Raw genomic sequence first — 20,371 nt, forward strand, 5'->3', positions numbered from 1 at the left:
AATCTCTTAAAACAACACAACTCGCCCTCTCAGTCTTAGTTCTTAGCATTCCCTCTCTCGTTCAGTTCCAGTCCTATCTTTCTCCTCTGTTTCTTTTTCTTATTTCATTTTAATTTGTTTTAAACAAGCACAAGCTCTCCTTTATATTGGGTTAATACATCTATTGATTTTCTACGATGGTGAAAGACTAATTTACATTGGGTTAATACATATACTGATTGATAACATGCTCTCCTTTGATATATGTGACCATGGGTTCCAGTATTGTTTGAAAATCTGTAAAATCCAAATTCAATTTCTGCTTAACATCAATACATTATATTCTTAATCCTAACCTTTGTAATAAGAACATGGTTTAAGGAATCAAACTTGGACCTTTATGAAGAACTCAAAATTTAAAATGAAATAAGAAAAAGAAACAGAGGAGAAAGAAGAATTGAAACTGAACTTGAGAAAACACAAAATACTTGCTACACATAAACTAAAACTGAGGGAGAGACTGAGTTCAGGTTTTCAATTTGGGGTAATTTCAGTCTTGAGTTATTTGGGGCTGGGACTAGGACTAATGGAGTGAAGCGAGAGATTGAGAGGAAACGAGAGATCTATGATGTTGAATGGAGGAAGAAGGTGAGGACTGAAGTTTTAAGGCCAAAAAAAAAAAAAAAGAGTGCCATCGAGAAAGAACACAAAAGAGGGAGATGTGTTGTTTTAAAAGATTCAAACGGGGTAATTTGGTCTTTTAATTATATGCCACCTTTGCAGATGTCACATGACTTGCACATGAGTTTAAATTCCATCCAAATTAACGGCCAACTTAACAGTGGGCTGCAAGGTGTGCAACTGGTAATAGTTTAGGGGGGTAAGTGTGCATCCGCATAGTTTAGGGTGCTAAGTGTAACATGAGATATAGTTTAGAGGGTAAAGTGTAATTTTTTCCTGGTTGCTTTTATTTAATATTTTTTATGGATTATTTAGATTGAATAGACTTTTATTATTTATGATTTTGGGGCGTTACAATTGTGGTATCAGAGCTTAGGTTATGATTCTGTAGACACTTGAAAACTAGGTTAGATCCTATAGACACTTTAAAACTAGGTTATGATCCTGTAGACACTTGAAACTAGGTTATGGTCTTGATTTTTTGTCAGAGCATTTGGTATCTAGGTTATGTTTGATGAGATATTTAAATAATTTTGGCAATGTTACTTCTTATGTTTAGTAGTAATAATTGTTGCACCATTTATATTTCTTGATTTCTTTGTTAACTAGGTATCATGCCACCCAAAAAAGAAGAGAGTAGCTAATTCCAATAGCAAGGAACCTATTGTTAATTTGCGAAGGTCAACCAAAGCAAGGGTTGATACTGAGGCTGAAGTCACTTAAAACATGGGAGATAATGAACGTCCTAGGGTGACACGCACTAATCCTTTGGATGAAGCTGCTGCCCGATTGTTGGACAGGTTGACCCATGCTGCTAGTAGAGGCGCAGGTAGAGAAGAGGCAAGGGCTGGTTGCTCTTTTGAGACTTTTGTGAAGCAGAATCCCCCTTCATTTGATGGGAAGCCAAATCCCACGAAAGCTGAGAACTGGTTCTTGCAGATGGAGAAGTTGTTAGAAGCTTTAGATTGTACTGACTCTATCCACTAAAGCCAATTTGGAGGGAATGGACACTAAGAGAAACCCCATCACTTGGGAGAAATTTAAAGGGGTTTTCTATGATAACTACTTCCTTGAGGTGATTCGAGAAAGAAAAGAGAGGGAATTTGCTAATTTGGTGCAAGGAAGTATGACTATTGAGTAGTATGTAGCTAAATTCATTGAGTTATCTCACTTTGAACCCCACTTAATCCTTACTGAGGCGAAGAAAGCAAGCAGATTTCAAAACGGGTTGAATGAGAGACTTTGACACCATCTAATTGCATCAGGGGTTGATAATTATGCAAAGTTAGTTAAGAGAGTTATGAGACTGGAGGAAGATTTCAAGAACAATGTTAGGAATGAGAACCCACCTAGAAACACTGGACAGACAAGCTTTCAACAAGGCAATGCTCAAGGTCATTGGAGCAAGAAAGGATCTTTTGGGAGGTCTGGAAGTAATTAATCAACAAATAAGCTAGAAAATAAGAATCCACCCCAGAATGCTCAGGGTAGAAGTTTGAATGCTTGCCCTACATGTGGAAGGTTTCATGGAGATAAGCCATGTTTCTTTGAAGGAAAGACTTGTTATAATTGTGGGAAGATAGGACACTTAGCTAGAAGTTGTACATCTCCTCAACAAAACTCAATAGCATAACCTGGAAAGAATGATCAGAGGAGGAAGGCACAAAGAGAGAGTGTTTGCACTCACACCACAAGATGTTCAAGCTTCAGAACCTGTGGTTGTCATGTCCTAAACCCAATACCCAGATTTGTGACCATGACCGACACGCTAATATCAAGCTTAAACCTGATATTAACAAGAACCAACTTAATTTTTACAAAAGCTTCCCTCTTTCTTTTCATTCTTGTTTCTTTACTTAAATGATATAACTTTTCACTTGTCATTCAGAGCATCTATACTGTACTAAAAAAATAACATAATCCACTAGTTACTCAAATTCTAAATTTCACATAATACATCTCTTAATACTTTAAGGTATACAACTTTCTTTAGATCCTAAAATACACAATACTACAAAGCTAACCATCAATTGTTAATTTGAGATCTATACATTTAAAACTAAAACTAGTTCCTTCCAAAACTTGACTAAGGCTCCCTTTGCTCCGAAATAAAACCTGTTGACTGAAAGAGTGGAAAGGGTGAGCTACACAGCTCAGTAAGGGTAAGATACACAAGAATTTAATAAGAATGCATGTAAATCAAATCATTTCATTTTATGAGTACTCAAATAGGATAACATCTTTTCATGCATAGTATTTTATACTATTCATAATAATAACTTATACGCTCTTCATAGGAAAATAATTTTTCTCCTTCTTCTTATCAAAATAATATTACCAAAACCTTTCGGATTGAATTTCTTTCATTTCTTACAAAGTCACCAAATATAATATTGATTGTTTAATATCATATACATACATATATATATATATATATTCTCATTACAAAATAATCATTTTAACTTAAATCAGATAATTGGTAACTTTGTCTTAAACTAGAAACATTTTGACGAACAAGAAAACTTTTCTTTATAAACTTCTTCTTATAAAATATTATAACTTTCGTAGTCATAAAACTTAATGTTTCATAAAGAACAGATATCTGATGACTTTTTAACATAAACTTGTACTTTCATCAGTAGCTTTATCTTTACAGAACACTAAAACCTTTTCATCAGATTCTCTCTTTAAAGCACAACAGAATTTTAGAAATTCTTATCTTTAAAGAACAACTTTTCTTTTAATCAGAACTTCTTTTTTTCATGAGAGTTTTTAACTTTTCACAATGCATTTAAACAAAATAATTCTCTCATGATTAATAACATAATATAGTTGTTCATAAATAACATATTGGTTAGTCCATATCTGATAAATCTGTACTTATTTGGGAGGCTTCTAGCATCACTGTGCTAGGCATCCAACATTCCCCACAATGCTAGGTATTCTCAGGATCACATCATAATACATGTCTTTAACCATGAGGGTAGGTTGGCATCCTCTACAAGTTGGCTGTTACTAACAAGGGTGGGTACAGCAAAGCCAATCTCACTTTTAATGGCCAATCAGATAACATTTTCCATGGAAAACCAATAATTTAACCCCTACTGGCTGAGTTTAGATCACCAGAGGACATAACCCGAAAACATTTCATACTTATACATCATATTAAAATTCATAGTTTGCATTACATTTCACAATAAGAGAATTTTCATTATTTTCTTTAAATATCATGTTCGTGGAATTAGTAATAGCATCAATATGCTCAAATCATATACATAAGGTTTTGAAAGCTCACGAACATATCCTTGTCTGAAACATGATTATATGTCATATCTCTAATCAAAAACCTTTTAATGCATAATACACTTTAATATAACCTCATGACTTACCAAGTGCTCATACAACTTATCCCTTACCTGAAAGCAGAGGAACTGAGAGCCTAAAGTTGAAGGAGCTTAGACTTGGGTACTAGTAACACCTAAACCAAATATCAAAGCTTTACTATCAATTATTCTTTATCATAAACTTACACATTCATCTCAAAGCCTATCTCTTATAATCAAGGAAATCCTAATCCCACCTTAACGAGGTTCCCCAAACACAAAATACATTCATCAAACAACATGATGTACCAAAACATAGAGAAACCATTATTTTAATGTTCATATTCAGATCATGTCAATCAACTTTAAAATCAATTCAGAATGTGTTTGAGATTGGAAGCAAGGGTGCAAGCATAAACTTACACAAGGCAACATATAACATGAACAAAACAGATTCATAAAAACAACAGTTGAATGGTTTAGAACCCTTCCTTTGAGTACTAGACCTTGAACCAAGTTATACAAAATCTATATATGATCTAGACATACGAAAAGATAAGAATATTAAATTATAGCTCAAAAAATTCACCCTAACTTTAGAATTAAATCCTCAAAGTCAAAGTTATCATTTACTGTTTACTGCTCATTTCAGCAGCATATGCCTTATTTGTGAAATGAAAATGGACCATCTAAACACATCAAATCTTCATGAAATTTTACAGAGCCACTCCTATTTATGTCTAATAAATACCGTATCAATTTCAGAGTCAAAGAATAAATCCACGATTTATTAAAAATCATACAAGATAACATGCTCAAATCTGTCTTGACAGAATTTCATGCAATTTAGAAATTAAAGCACTATTGTTATATTGATCCAATGGCTGTAAGACCACCTCCATTTGAACCATATGTGTCTTATAATTCATAAGAACTACTCCTAGCATCCTAATTCACTGTATACAATTTAATACATAATTTATCATGCATAAATACAGAATCTATCATAGTGACAGCTTTGCAACATTTTCTTGTAAATTCACAAACAATTATCATACGATGGTATTTGCATATGGGAATTTTTATACACTCATTAGACATATTAGAAAACACTTATATACAGTCATTTAACCATTAATAGCAAAATTAAATACAACAAAAATCCCAGCATTAACATCAAAAGTACTCACCCTTTCTTTATCTTACTTCCTTAATCATATACAATCATTAATTAATAAAACCCCTAATCTACCTTCAACAAATCACCTACACAGTTTCAAAGCTTCTTAAAACACTATATATATATATATAGACCGACAAGTTCACAATTTCCTATTTTCACAAACCACAAATACCATTACTAAAAATTCCATGAAGAAATCATGTATTCTAAGATGAGAATAGCTAGAACCCTTACCAAGTTTCTAGTTCTTGAGGGGAAAATAGGAATAGAATCACTCTTGCATGAAAGAATCTCTCTTTTTTAGTGGCTGGACCCGAAAGTATGAGAGGTAGGGAGCTTGAGAGAGTTTTTGAGTCTTTTAATTTCTTTGAGAGAGTAGAAAGAAGAATGAGGTCGAGCTTTGTCTTTCTTTGGATGTGTGGACCCCTTGGTTTGAGAGAGGGAGAGAGCTTCTTGGATGTTCTAGTTGTTTGAGAAAGTCAAAGAAGAATGAGATGAGCTACTGCTGATAAGAACAAAGAAAGAAGAAAACAAAGGAGTAAAGAAAGAAGAGTGTTGCAGCAAAGAAGTCAAGGAAAATATCTTGGGTGGGGCATGTGTATGCTAAGGGGAATAGTGAGTTGATGACTCACATTACAACCTTTTAAAGTTTTCCTTCCCCCCCCCCCCCCCCCACAAGCTTACATTCTATAAAGGCCCAAACTATAAAATAACTTTGCATATAAACCCTTACCTATATACTTAATTAAACACCAACAACTATATATCTAATAACTTACCCACTTCATATAGTTTTGTACATACTTATACTTAGTGTGTGTGTGTGTGTATAATACAAATAGCCATTCAATTATTTATAATCTTTACAATTCTTATTCAATGGCATTATAAAATGATATGTTTATTAAATACTCTTCTATTAATTATAGAAAAGAAAGTGGATTAAAATAATAATTAATCACTCAAACACATAGTTTAACTATAAAGTTGGGTCGGGGTGTTATAGTGGTTATAGGTATCCTCCCATTATTCTCAAACTTTGCTAAAACTCTATTTGATTTTGGATCTACACACTCTTTTATCTCCTCTCAATATGCTAAGTTATGTGATAAGAAACTGGGACTTATGGGTTATGACTTGTCTGTGGCCACACCTATGGGTGATTCATTGGTGTGTAATTCTATGCTTAATTCTTGTGTCATCCAAATTGAGGATAGTGAAATGTTAGCAGACTTAATTTTGATGGACATGTATGACTATGATGTAATTTTGGGAATGGATTGGTTGGCGGCTTATCATGCTAGTGTAGATTTTTTTGAAAAAGAAGTGGTGTTTCAGCCTCTAGGAGAACTCGAATTTTGGTTTAAGGCCTCTAGGATGCATGCTTTACCTAGGGTGATATCAGCCCTTCGAGCTAAGTGTCTATTACGGAAAGGATGCCAAGGTACCTAGCTCATGTGGTGGACACTAGGAAAGAGGTATTGAAGTTGGATGATATCCCTGTTGTGAAGGAGTTTCCTGATGTCTTTCTTGAAGACCTACCAAGGATACCTATAGATAGGGAGATTGAATTCTCCATTGATTTGCTCCTTGGAACTTCTCCTATATCAAAAGCACCATATCGGATGGCACCAACTAAACTTAAGGAACTCAAGGAACAATTACAAGAACTCCTTGATAAGGGATTCATTAGACCAAGTGCATCTCCTTGGGGTGCACCAGTTTTATTTGTGAAAAAGAAGGATGGGACTGTGAGGTTGTGTATTGACTATCGTGAGTTAAACCGGGTTACTGTGAGAAACAAATACCTTCTCCCTCGTATTGATGACCTATTTGATCAATTGCAAGGGGCACAAGTCTTCTCTAAGATTGACCTTCGTTCTGGGTATCACTAGTTGAAAATCAAGAGTGAAGACATACCCAAGACAACTTTCAGGACTAGGTATGGGCACTATGAATTCTTGGTAATGCCTTTTGGATTGACCAATGCTCCTGTTGCATTTATGGACTTGATGAATAGGGTGTTTTATGAGTACCTAGGCCGCTTTGTTATTGTTTTTATTGATGATATTCTAATTTTCTCCAAAAGTATGGAAGAACATGAAGAGCACTTGAGAATTGTTTTTCAAATTTTAAGGGAGAAGAAGCTATATGCGAAGTTTAAAAAGTGTGAATTTTGGCTTGATAGAGTGGTGTTCCTAAGGCATGTGATATCTGAGGCAAGGATTTTTGTATACCCTAGTAAGGTTGAAGCTGTGGTTATTTGGGCAAGACTGACAAATGTAAGTGAGGTTAGAAACTTTTTGGGCCATGTTGGCTATTATAGGAGGTTTGTAGAGGGATTTTCCTGTATTGCAGTCCCATTGACTCAACTAACTCATAAGAAATGCCAAGTTTGTGTGGACAGAAGAATGTGAAAAGAGTTTTCAAGAACTTAAGCAAAGGTTGAAAACTGCACCAATACTAACCATCCCTAGCAACTCAGGAGGCTTTGTCATTTATAGTGATGCTTCAAGAAAAGGGCTTGGTTATGTGTTGATGTAGCATGGTAAAGTCATAGCTTATGCTTCCCCTGCCAATTAAAAAGTTATGAACAAAATTATCCCACTCATGATTTGGAGTTGGCTGTGGTGGTGTTTGCATTGAAGATTTGGAGACATTATTTGTATGGTGAAAGGTGTGAGATTTATATAGATCATAAGAGCTTGAAGTACTTCTTTACTTAGAAAGAATTGAATATGAGACAACGAAGGTGGCTTGAGTTGATTAAAGATTAAAATTGCTCAATCAATTACCATCCAGGCAAGGCTAATGTGGTGACTGATGCACTTAGTCAGAAGTCTTCTGGTTTCTCAACTGCCTTGTTAACTACTCAAAAGGAGATTATTAATGACTTGGAAAGGATGGGAATTGAAATTGTCATGGGTGATTCCCAAGTCTTTATGGCCAGTTTGACAATACAACCCACTTTGATTAAGAAGATTAAGAGTTCGTAGGTTGATGATGCACAAATTGTAAAGATCATAGGAGAAGTACAAGGAGGGAAGAGACCAGAATTTAATGTTTTTAATGATGGTGTTTTGAGGTTTGGAAATAGACATTGTGTGCCAAATGATTTTGCATTAAAGAAGGAGATTATGGTAGAAGCCCATTGCACCCCATACTCAATGCACCCTGGTAGCACTAAAATGTATCATGACATTCGAGAAACTTTTTGGTGGAACAACATGAAGAGAGAGATAGCTTTGTTTATGGAGCAATGCCTGACTTGTCAACAAATTAAGGCACTACACCAGAAACCTTCAGGATTGCTGCAACCATTTCCCATTCGCGAATGAAAGTGGGAGCATATATGTATGGATTTTGTGACTAGTTTGCCAAGATCTCCTAAGGGACATGAGGCCATTTGGGTAATTGTAGATAGGATGACAAAACAACACATTTTATTCTGGTTAAGATGAATTACTTACTTGATCAGCTAGCACAGATATATATTGATGAGATTGTGAGTCTTCATAGAGTTCTAGCATCAATTGTGTCTGATCAAGATCTAAGATTCACCTCAAAGTTTTGGGAAAGCCTACATAAAGCTTTGGATACTAATCTTAGCTTTAGTACAACCTTCCACCCACAAATAGATGGACTATTAGAATGGACTATTCGGACTTTGGAGGATATGTTAAGGGCTTGTGTATTGGATTTCAAAGGAAGTTGGGAAAAATACCGGAATTTTCCTATAATAATAGTTACCACTCTAGTATTGATAATAGCTCCCTATGAGGCTTTGTATGGTAGGAAATGCGGGTCCCCATTATGTTAGGAAGAGGTTAGTGAGAGAAAATTGTTAGGACCAGAAATCATTTAGATGATATCTGAGAAGATTGATTTGATTTGTGAAAGATTGTAAATAGCACAAAGTCGACAGAAGAGTTATTATGAAGACTCGAGAAGGGAAGTAGAATTTGAAGTTAAAGATATGGTATTTTTGAAAGTCGCCCCAATGAAGGGTGTGATGAGATTTGGGAAGAAGGGGAAGTTGAGTCCCAGATTTGTTGGTCCATTTGAGATCCTAAAATGCATTGGTAAAGTTGCCTACAAATTGGCCTTATCACCTAAACTTGCAGGAGTACATAATGTGTTTCATGTTTCTATGCTGAGGAAGTACATCTTGGATCTTTCACATGTTTTGAACTATGAGCCACTCAAGATCAAAGACAATTTGACTTATGAGGAAGTTCCTATCCAAATTCTTGACCGCAAGGATCAAGTGTTATGAACCAAGACCATATCATTGGTTAAGGTCCTTTGGAAGAATCACACAGTGGAGGAGGCATCTTGGGAACGAGAAGATGAGATGAAATCAAATTATCCAGAGTTGTTCGTTAATGAAGGTATGTATAATTTCGAGGAAGAAAATTTTTTTAGGGGGGGAAGGATGTAACACCCCATAATTTTGATACCAATTTTATTATTATACATAAATTAAAAAGGAAGCCTACAATTAAATGGATTTAATTGATTTGAGCTTAAGATATTAAAAATAAGATACATACTGTATGGTTGAATTTATTCAATCATATGTTAGCCTTATTTTGTGCCAAATTTGCTTGTATTTTAACAATTAGATACCCTGTATTTAGGTGAGAATAATGTAAGGGTTGTGTGTGAGAGAGTGTGAAGAAAACTCAAGTTGTGTGCATTCAAAGGAGTCTTTTAACTAGATCTCGTGACTAACTTGCGACTGGCAAGTTGCCAAAGTGCCACACGTGTGAATTATGCAGGAAGCTAAAGGGCCACAACAGCTGGAGTACTACAGGACAAAAAGTACAGTCTAGCTAAGCAATTAGCTTATGACTCATCCCACTTGCAAGATTGAGTCGCCAGAATGTCCTGTTATGCAGCAAAATGACTTTTCACATTCCTCACATACTTTACTATAAATACCCTTATACTCACAAAATGTAGAGAGCTACAAAGAGAATTTTGAGAGAGAAACCCAAGAGAAAACCAAGATTGACTCATCCACAATCTAAGACATTTGATTCTCCAAATTCCTCTACTCTCACCCTCTCCATTAACATATCCTTGAGAGGTACATTTGCCAAATCCTTATCTCACCATACCCATATCAGTAAGAAGGTATTTTGATGCTTGGGAAGCAGTTTAGAGATGACCAATTTACTTGGTTAATGCAATGGGCTTATTGCAGGATCCGGGAAGCTAAAGAAGACACGGTTAGGCTTAACCATGTTGGAGCAAGAAGCTTGGAGGGCTTAGGTACATTGGGTAGAGTAGGCTTGGAGGGTTTATTACTATTTCTGTATCCCAACTTTATTCTTTAGTGGATCATTTTACCGCTTGGAGGGTGGCGGAGAGGTTTTTCGCTGAGTTCTTTGATTTCCTCTTCGATAACACGTGCCAATGTTATCTTTGTGTTTACATCTCTCTTTCCTTACTCTTTACCTTTTAATTGCTGCTACATTTGTGATTAATTATGGTTTAGAGTGTTTTACCTATTTGGATATAGCTTATATTAATCATTTTGCACATATATTGTTTGTGTATAAGCTTGTGTTGGTATTGTTGAAATTCGGGGGTCTAAACATTCAGAAGTGTTTTACACACTAATTGAACATTCAAATACTACGGAATATGAAGCCTAAGTGAGGTGACATAAGTAAATATATGGGCCTTGATAAGCTTTTAAAAACCCTAGCCTTTTACCTCTTAAGATACACGTATATTTATAAAAGATTTTCTTTTGTTTTAGCCGCAACACATGGTTGAACAACTTATTTTTTTTTTTGCTTTGTGGCTGAAAGTGAGGCTTCAGCAGGTATGGTTTCCTTTATCTCTAAATTTAGGGAGTTGAATATTCAATGGCTAGACTTGTCCCATGTTTGCAAGAAAGAGCTGTTCTTGAAATTGCTTTAGTAGCTAATAGGATAATAGACGTCACTTTATAAACCCTAACCTATCCATATATTAAAAGAAAAAGGACTTCTAGGCATATGTTTGACCTATCAATCTCCACCTATCCTTTTACCTCATAAGATACACCTATATATATAAAAGATTTTCTTTTGTTTTAGCCGCAACACACGCTTGAACAACTTCCTTTTTTCTTCTTTTTTTTCTTTTTTTTTTTCCTGCTTTGTGGCTAAACGTGAGACTTCAGCAAGTATGGTTTCCTTTATCTCTAAATTTAGGGAGTTGAATATTCAATGGCTAGACTTGTCCCACGTTTGCAGGAAAGAGCTGTGCTTGAAATTGCTTAAGTAGCTAATAGGATAATAGGCATCACTTTATAAAACCTAACCTATCAATATATTAAAAGAAAAAGGACTTCTAGGCATATGTTTGACCTATCAATCTCCACCTATCCTTTTTCCTCTTAAGATACATGTATATATATATATATATAAAAGATTTTCTTTTGTTTTAGCCGCAACACACGGTTGAGCAACTTATTTTTTTCTGATTTGCAGCTGAATGTGAGACTGCAGCTAGTATGGTTTCCTTTATCTCTAAATTTAGGGAGTTGAATATTCAATGGCTAGATTTGTCCCACATTTGTAGGAAAGAGCTATGCCTGAAATTACTTTAGTAGCTGATAGGATAATAGGCATCACTTTATAAAACCTGACCTATCAATATATTAAATGAAAAAGGACTTCTAGGTATATGTTTGACCTGTCAATCTCCACCTATCCTTTTACCTCTTAAGATACGCGTATATATATAAAAAAATTTCTTTTGTTTTAGCCGTAACACACGGTTGAACAACTTATTTTTTTCTGCTTTGCGGCTGAACGGGAGACTACAACAGGTATGGTTTCCTTTAGCTCTAAATTTAGGGAGTTGAATATTCAATGGCTAGACTTGTCCCACGTTTTCAGGAAAGAGTTGTGCTTGAAATTACTTAAGTAGCTAATAGGATAATAGGCATCACTTTATAAAACCTAACCTATCAATATATTAAAAGAAAAAGGACTTCTAAGCATACATTTGAACTGTCAATCTCCACCTATCCTTTTACCTCCTAAGATACACGTATATATATAAAAGATTTTCTTTTGTTTTAGCCGCAACACACGGTTAAACAACTTTTTTTTTCTTGCTTTGCGGCTGAACGTGAGATTGTAGTAGGTATGGTTTCCTTTAGCTATAAATTTAGGGAGTTGAATATTCAATGGCTAGACTTGTCCCATGTTTGCAGGAAAGAGCTGTGCTTGAAATTACTTTAATAGCTAATAGGATAATAGGCATCACTTTATAAAACCTAACCTATCAATATATTAAAAGAAAAAGGACTTCTAGGCATATGTTTGACTTGTCAATCTCCGCCTATCCTTATATTATTGGAGAAGATGACTTATAATTGTTATTATATTGGAGTAAGAATGATGCATATACCCTTTTTGTTTTCCCCTATTTTCATCATTAGATGTAGTCTTGACCTTTCAGCCACTAGCAGGTTGACATGCCTTCTTAAAAGAAGAAATTTCCAACAAAGAAAATATCTAGATATTTCTTATAGCCTTTCCAATGACATCAAAATAATTCTTTCATTGTCCTTCTATATTAGCAAAGAAAATGTCCACTAACTAGGAATGAATTGGGCAGTAGAGAGGGAAAAGAAATTTGAGCAAAACTAGGCCCTACATATAGTTTGAATTATAAGGTAGCCTCAGTACCGCAATCAGAGTGGCACAGAGAATTTAACATCTCTGTAGGCTTTAATATTGATAGATTAAACTATTTAAGTGTGAGAACTAATTTTAAGTGGTAATTTTGTGTATTGATGAACCTATTTTTGGTGTTGCTAGGTTCTAATTCTACTGATTTAGTGTGACTCAAGGGTGGTTGATTTCATATTTTTGCAAATAAGAGGTAAGTGGTGTTTACTAATTTTGGGGGTTTTCCCAAAATAGTGTTGATTATCAAACTATTCTCATATCAAGAAATATGTTGATATTCTATACATAAATTGATATTTTATAAATGTTTGATGTGCACATTGACTATTCGTTTTATGAAAAACTTGTGGGACAACCTAAATTTATTTAAACTTGTATGTGTGAATATATCTTTATATTTTTGAGAATTATGAATGGATTATTTTTGTGAGCATATTGAATATGCTTTGAAAACCTATGGCAAGTCGTGATTAAAAGCTCAATATTGTATTTAGTCCTTAGCTAGGGACAATCATACTGCAGCTAGTCCTTAACCAAAGACGGTCCTAGAAAAGGGGACAGTGCACATTTGATAGCTCCTTAGTAAGGGAGTATACTATTGAGGATCCAAAAAGGAAGCTCCTTAGCAAGGGAGTGCACCTTTAGGTTTCAAAGGAGCCATCCTTTACAAAAGGGATGAAAAGGAGGCTTTTGTCCTAAAAGGGGACAGCGCAACCCTGTCAACAGGGTGTAACTGTTGACCATGAGAAAGATATTTCAAAGATATTTTTTTATATACATATGAAGTATTTGATGATAAAATATTGATGAGTTACAAGTTATAAATTTGTTGTATGAATTATTTATTTGAAAGGTTTGTTCCCACACCCCAATATTAGTAAATTCCACTTATTGAGTTATCCCCCCCCCCTTTTATTTTCCCTTACAGATACATTAGAGGGATTATTGGAGTAGAGATTCTTGGAAGACAACAGTTACAAATTATTTTGTGGAACTGAAGATTTTATTATTATTTTTATGGCATTAAACATTGTACTGGAGAATTATTTTGAGGCTATTTTATCTTTGGTGGATTAGAGTTTTGACATTTGTGATGAGATTTTAGGTTGCTGGTTGCTTTTATTTAATATTTTTTATGGATTATTTAGATTGAATAGACTTTTATTATTTATGATATTGGGCCGTTACACTGGCTGTTAACAATTCCCTTATAAAAAATAAAAGATAAGGATGAGATTCTTCATACAAAATTGAGTGTGCAAGTTACCCTCCACTTCCCGGTGTTTTCCTTTTTTTTTTTTTTTTTTTCTGCATAGATGGAGTCCAAGTGAAAAAAAGTAGCAAAAGTTGGGTTTGATAGTCAAAGAAAACAGATTAAGAAAGTGACAAAGAAAAGGGGGGGAAAAAACAAAAACAGTAAAGCATATTCTTACAAATTTCCAATAAAAAAAATTGAATACTTATTTATTATCTTGTTGAAAGAGTACCAATCACATTCACTACAACATACATTTATAAATTTTTTTTTAAAATGGTTGTATTTTTCACATTAAAAAAAAAAATTATTATTACTGCACAACCTTGGTGCGGTAGTCACTCCACAAGTATAAGTGCTTGTGGAGTGTGGGGTAAGAGTCGGGGTTTACGTCTTCAGGAGGGAGTTTTACACACATATACACTTAGATTAGGGTAAAATTAATTTCTATCTTGTATATAAAAAAAAAAAAAATTTATTGTTCAATTATTATGTTGAAGAAATTATAGCTATAACGTGGATGACCACTTGATTAATAGAGAAGTACATATATCATTTCATATTAATAGTTTTGTCTTGCTAAACATTTCTTTTTTATTTTAGGACAAAGTTTGACAGCAAACTAGTTTGTAGTCTGTGACTACTACTCCACTAATTATCTATTTATTGGACGTGAATTTTGACTAATTGGATTACATTTTCTTTTTATATCCTTTATATTAGAAAATTTTTTAAAATTCAAAGGTTAATAGTTATGTCATTAATCAAATGCTTAAATTTCAAGTTTTTGTAATTTGAAATTAAGCAATAAAAATAAGATTATGGATGAAATAATAAATAATATACGATTGACATGAGTGTTAAAAACTTAAAAAACATGCAACCTAACAGTAAGAATTTTAAAATATATAACCATGTTAATTGTTTTTTAGTGAGAGTTATAGACATTGGTTATAAACAAACTTTTCCTTTATTTTATTGCACCTTGAAATAAAATGTATTTTGAACAACCACAATAAGATACAGAGGGGCTAAAATTGCATAATAAAGTCTTTTTTTTTTTATCAAAAAAAAAAAAAGGTTATTTTGCCAAACAAGTCCTTTTAAAACTTGCGTAGAAATTAACTTTTAGAAAGTCAAGTAGTCTTTTTTTATTTAAAAAAAAGGTTATTTTGCCAAACAAGTCCTTTTAAAACTTGCGTAGAAATTAACTTTTAGAAAGTCAAGTTATAAACAAGGCTATTTTTCCTAGAAGTTTCATAAGAATCTATTTGGTAAAATAATTTTTTTTAATATTAAAAAAGCATTATTTAGCAAAAATGACTTATAGAGAGACCAACATTTAATTTTATATTTATACTCAATTTTGCAACATAATTAAGTGACAGACTAGGTAAGACAAAAACTTGTTCACATTTTTTACATCAATGTATCACTTTTTCAATTTGTTATCCCACGGCTCATGGTAGACCATTTTAATAAATTGTGAAATTGAGTAAGTTCAATTTCTATTTGATTCCTTGTGCAAGTGGCCCTTCTCTTTTCCAAGTGTTCCTTTTATTCTTTTGATTAAAAAAAAAAATCACTTAAAAAGGCCTGGGGAAGAAAAAAAGCATTAAAAAGACATTCTTGTTCATCCTAAAAATTTCTAGTGGGAGGGCCACTTGCCCACTGACTCTAAGAAAAAGAATTAATTGATGAGTCATAGAAAATGAATTGTTGACCCATCTTCTCACTCTTGTTACAAGTTACAAACACCTACTTCCATGTGCGTTAACCAAGAGGCTTTTTTTGAGGGTTTTCAGTCAAACTTGCAATTTTATGAATCTGTAACCTCCCTATTCAAGCTCTTCCACTTCCTTTATGGCTCTTCTTCCATCATCATCATCATGATCTTCTTCTTCTTCTTCTTCTAAGAGATGGAAATTCGATGTATTTCTTAGTTTTGGAGGTAAGGATACCCGCAAAACATTTACAGACCATCTATATACTGGTTTGAAACAAAAAGGCATATCTGTTTTTAGAGACAATGAAAAACTCAAGCAGGGAACATTCATTGCCCCAGAACTCTTGAAAGCAATAGAAGAATCGAGGTTTGCGGTTGTTATTCTATCAAGAGACTACGCTTCTTCGAAGTGGTGCTTGATTGAACTAACAAAGATCGTTGAGTGCATGGAAATGACAGGATTGGTAGTTCTACCTATTTTTCACTATGTAGATCCTAGTGATGTGCGGAATCATAGGGGGACATTTGGAGAAGCCTTTTCTAAACATGAAGAGAGCTTCAAGGATAACATAGGATATGTACAAACGTGGAAAGTTGCTTTGACAAAAGTTGTTAATCTTGTTGGATGGGATTTAAAGGATAAGTATGAATTTCTTTGGAATGATGCGATTAATAGTTAACTTTTATTTCTTTTTTCTTTTTCAGAATTTATTTATTATTACTTAATTTTTTTATTTGGTCACATGATAAGAAATTATTTTTACTATTTATAGAATAACCTAGACTAACCCTATTCTAATCCTAGTAGGACTAGATTCTAGACAAGCAAGTATATATTGTACAGAGACCTTGCAACAAATTTGGCCCCTAATAGCTCTACAATTGTCCTCATAATACATCTAGTAATGAATTTCTAATTATAATTAGGCACTCTCAATGTGGCTTAACGAAGCTAAGATTGTGTTGATGATGAATGTTTTGTTTTTAAATGTGGCTAGCTTTGCATAATAAAAATTATTGTTTTGCTATTTTCTTTGCAGGCATGAATCAATAATTATACAAAAAATCATTGGAAGGATATTTAGTGAGTTGTATCACAAACTCCCATGTGTTTCTAAGGACCTTGTTGGAATGGACTCCTGTGTGGAGGAAATGTTGGATTCATGCATAGGTGAAGGGTTGGGTGGTGTTCGCTTTGTTGGGATATGCAGGATGGGTGGAATGGGCAAAACAACCCTTGCACTTGAAATTTATAGAAGAATTTCTGGTAACTTTGAAGCTAGAAGCTTTATTGCTAATATTAGAAAAGAAACTAAAAATCAAGGTCTAGTTTCTTTACAAAAACAACTTCTTTCGAAGATTCTCATGGGAAGTGAAATAAATATATGGGATGTTTATATGGGAATCAATGTTATAAGGAATACACTATGTAATAAAAATGTTTTTATTATTCTTGATGACGTGGATAGAGATGAGCAATTAGAAGCATTGGCAGGGAAGCATGATTGGTTTGGTCCTGGAAGTAGAATCATTGTAACAAGCAGAGATAGTCATTTATTGATAAGATGTGGTGTGGATTACATATATACAGCCAAGGAATTGAATGATGATGATGCTTTGCAGCTTTTTAGTTGGAGAGCTTTTCATAAACCTCATCCTGAAGAAAATTATATGAATTTGTCTAAGGACTTTGTGAATTATGCTAAAGGCCTTCCTTTAGCTCTTAAAGTTTTAGGTTCTTCATTGTTTGCTAAAAGATCGAATGAATGGAAAAGTGCCCTATATAAACTAAAAGAAGAACCTAATAGAGACATTTTGGATATACTTCAAATAAGTTTTGATGGGCTTACAAATTCACAAAAAGGATTGTTCCTAGATATTGCATGTTTTTTCAAAGGAGAGAACAAAGATAGCATAAGAGATATATTGGAAAGTTTTTGTTATTATCCAGACTATGATCTTGGTGTTCTTATGGACAAATCTCTCATAACCATTAATGACCATGGAACTTTGTGGATGCATGATTTGCTACAAGATATGGGTCAAGAAATCGTTCGTCGTGAATCTCCTAAAGAGCCTGGTAGACGTAGTAGGTTGTGGATTTATGAGGACGTCATTCATGTATTGAAGAATAATAATGTAAGTTGACTAGTACAAGCTTGAACTTAAAGAAGTATTTATGTTATTATAAATCTTTCTAAGAATTTTCCAATTATTTTAATTTCATTGTTTTTGTTTATTAGGGAACAAAGGTAGTTGAAGGCATAATGCTAAACATACCTATTCAAAAAGTAGAACTCTTGAATGCTAAAGCCTTCTCAAAGATGAAAAATTTGAGATTGCTTAAAATTAGTAGTGAGAAACTTCCAAAAGACTTCATAAATGGTACTATGAAACAACCAAAAGTCCTCATTAGAGGTAATGTGCAACTTCCAAAAGATCTTAGTTATCTTTCTAATGAGTTACGCATTATAGAATGGCATGGATATCCTTTTAAATCTATACCAACTAGTTTTCAACCAAACAAACTTGTTGAACTCAGAATGCATTGCAGCTGCATCATACAATTGTGGAAAGGAATTATGGTAAGATTTTCACTCAAAAAATTTGTATTTTCTTCCTTTTCTTTAATACTAGACTTTATCTAATAATTTTTTTGGTTTATAACAGATTTTAGATGCATTAAAACTTATGGATCTAAGTGACTCTCAATACTTGATTGAGATCCCGGACCTTAGTGGCGCCCCAAAGCTTAAGCAATTGATTCTTCGACATTGTACAAGACTATATAAGATTCACACATCTCTTGGAGATCTAAAACAGCTTATTCGATTGGATCTGAATGGTTGCAAATGTCTCAAAATCCTTTCTCACAAGATCAACTTGGAAGCACTTGAAATTTTCGATCTTGGTGGTTGTTCAAAATTGAAGAAGTTTCCAAAAATTGTAGGAAATATATCACATTTGTCGAAAATTTGTTTGAGTGAGACAACTATAAAAGATCTACCATTATCAATGGAACATTTAACTGGCCTTATTGAATTGGATCTAAGAGACTGTAAAAATCTTTCAAGTCTTTCGAATGCATGTTGTTGTTTAATGTCTCTAAAAATTCTCACTTTATCTGGCTGCTCAAAACTTGATGAATTACCAGAGAATTTGGGTAATATCAAAGGCCTAGAGGAGCTAGATGTGAGTGGAACTGCTATAACAAGACTCCCTTTATCTGTTGTTCACTTAAAAAATCTCAAAGTACTATCTCTCCATGGATGTGTAGGGCTATCATCTAAATCATTCAATAAGCTCCTGAGTTTTCCTTTAATGCAACGAAAAAGAAGTCCTGATCCCATGGGCATGTTAGAGTGTTGTTTACAAGGCTTATGGTCTTTGACGAAACTAGATTTAAGTTTTTGCAATATTCGAACGATTCCTGATGTTCTTGGGTCCTTGTCATCCTTAGAAGTATTAAATCTAAAAGGAAACAATTTCGTTTGCCTTCTTGAAAGTATCATTCAACTATCTAATTTGGGAGCCCTTTGTTTGGGTGGTTGCACTCAACTTCAAATGTTGCCCAAGCTTCCATTAAATATGAATTTTATCAATGCAACAGGGTGTACCTCACTGGAAACATTATCATTAGGTCTGGAATATGATTTTTGGCCGAATATGTGTCTTTTCAACTGCGCCAAATTGATTTATAATCAAGGCAAAGGTGACTTGTTGTCAACAATTCTAAGACATTATATCATTAAGGTCTCTCTCTCTCTCCCTCTCTCTCCTTCTCTCTTGCATGTGAGTGAAGTTCTAAACATCATGATTTGTTTGTTTCAGGGATGCTGTAACTGTTGGGCTTTGTGGAGCCTAGTTTATTTTTTGGCCTAGCCCATTGTAACCCTATAAGTAGGATATAAAAGCCGCTTTTATAATTAGGGTTTTAGACTACTATTGTTGTTGTGTTTTTAGAGAGAGAGAAAAACACTGTAGCCGCACTTTGTATTTTTTCCCTGATAATAGTGAAATCCCTGCAACTCCATGGACGTAGGCAAATTGCCGAACCACGTAAATACTGTCTTGTGCATGTGATTATTTTTCTTTTGGCGTGTGTTTTCTCTATTTTTTATTGTTTCTCACAGGTTGGAATTTTGGTTAAATTCCCAACAACTGGTATCAGAGCCTAGGGTTAGGTTTGAGTGGGAGCAATGGCAGAGGAAGCAGGAAAGGCGTCTAGAATAGAAAAGTTTGATGGCACAGACTTCGCGTATTGGAGGATGCAGATTGAAGATTATCTCTATGGGAGGAAATTGCATCTGCCTCTTTTGGGGACAAAACCTGAGGCGATGAAGGCTGATGAATGGGCTCTTCTTGACAGACAGGTACTGGGAGTTATCAGGTTAACTCTGTCTAGGTCTGTTGTACATAATGTTGTAAAGGAGAAGACCACAACAGATCTGATGAAGGCTTTGTCTGGTATGTATGAAAAGCCGTCAGCAAACAACAAGGTGCATCTGATGAAGAAACTGTTCA

At 34.1% G+C, this 20,371-nt stretch overlaps 1 protein-coding gene and 1 long non-coding RNA gene across 2 annotated transcripts; one reads left to right on the forward strand and one right to left on the reverse strand.

Annotated features, from left to right (window-relative positions):
• Positions 1 to 2,564: 2,564 nt before the first annotated feature.
• Positions 2,565 to 5,660, reverse strand: LOC112030780 (uncharacterized). Its single transcript, XR_002884906.2, has 3 exons — positions 5,401 to 5,660; positions 4,077 to 4,138; positions 2,565 to 2,782 (listed from the first exon to the last, which is right to left on the reverse strand). It is a non-coding gene; the product is annotated as an uncharacterized LOC112030780 (long non-coding RNA).
• Positions 5,661 to 16,014: 10,354 nt separating this feature from the next.
• On the forward strand, positions 16,015 to 19,712 carry LOC112030788 (disease resistance protein RUN1-like; the record flags this gene model as incomplete). The annotated part of the gene is made up of 6 exons (XM_065761574.1): positions 16,015 to 16,512; positions 16,775 to 16,827; positions 16,888 to 17,986; positions 18,091 to 18,432; positions 18,518 to 19,203; positions 19,679 to 19,712. Coding segments are annotated over 6 exons (2,712 nt in total), but the record flags the coding sequence as incomplete, so codon positions are not given.
• Between the last annotated feature and the right edge of the window lie 659 nt (positions 19,713 to 20,371).

Source organism: Quercus suber, unplaced genomic scaffold (assembly GCF_002906115.3).
Source record: "Quercus suber isolate HL8 unplaced genomic scaffold, Cork oak 2.0 scaffold_420, whole genome shotgun sequence".
NCBI lineage: Eukaryota > Viridiplantae > Streptophyta > Magnoliopsida > Fagales > Fagaceae > Quercus > Quercus suber.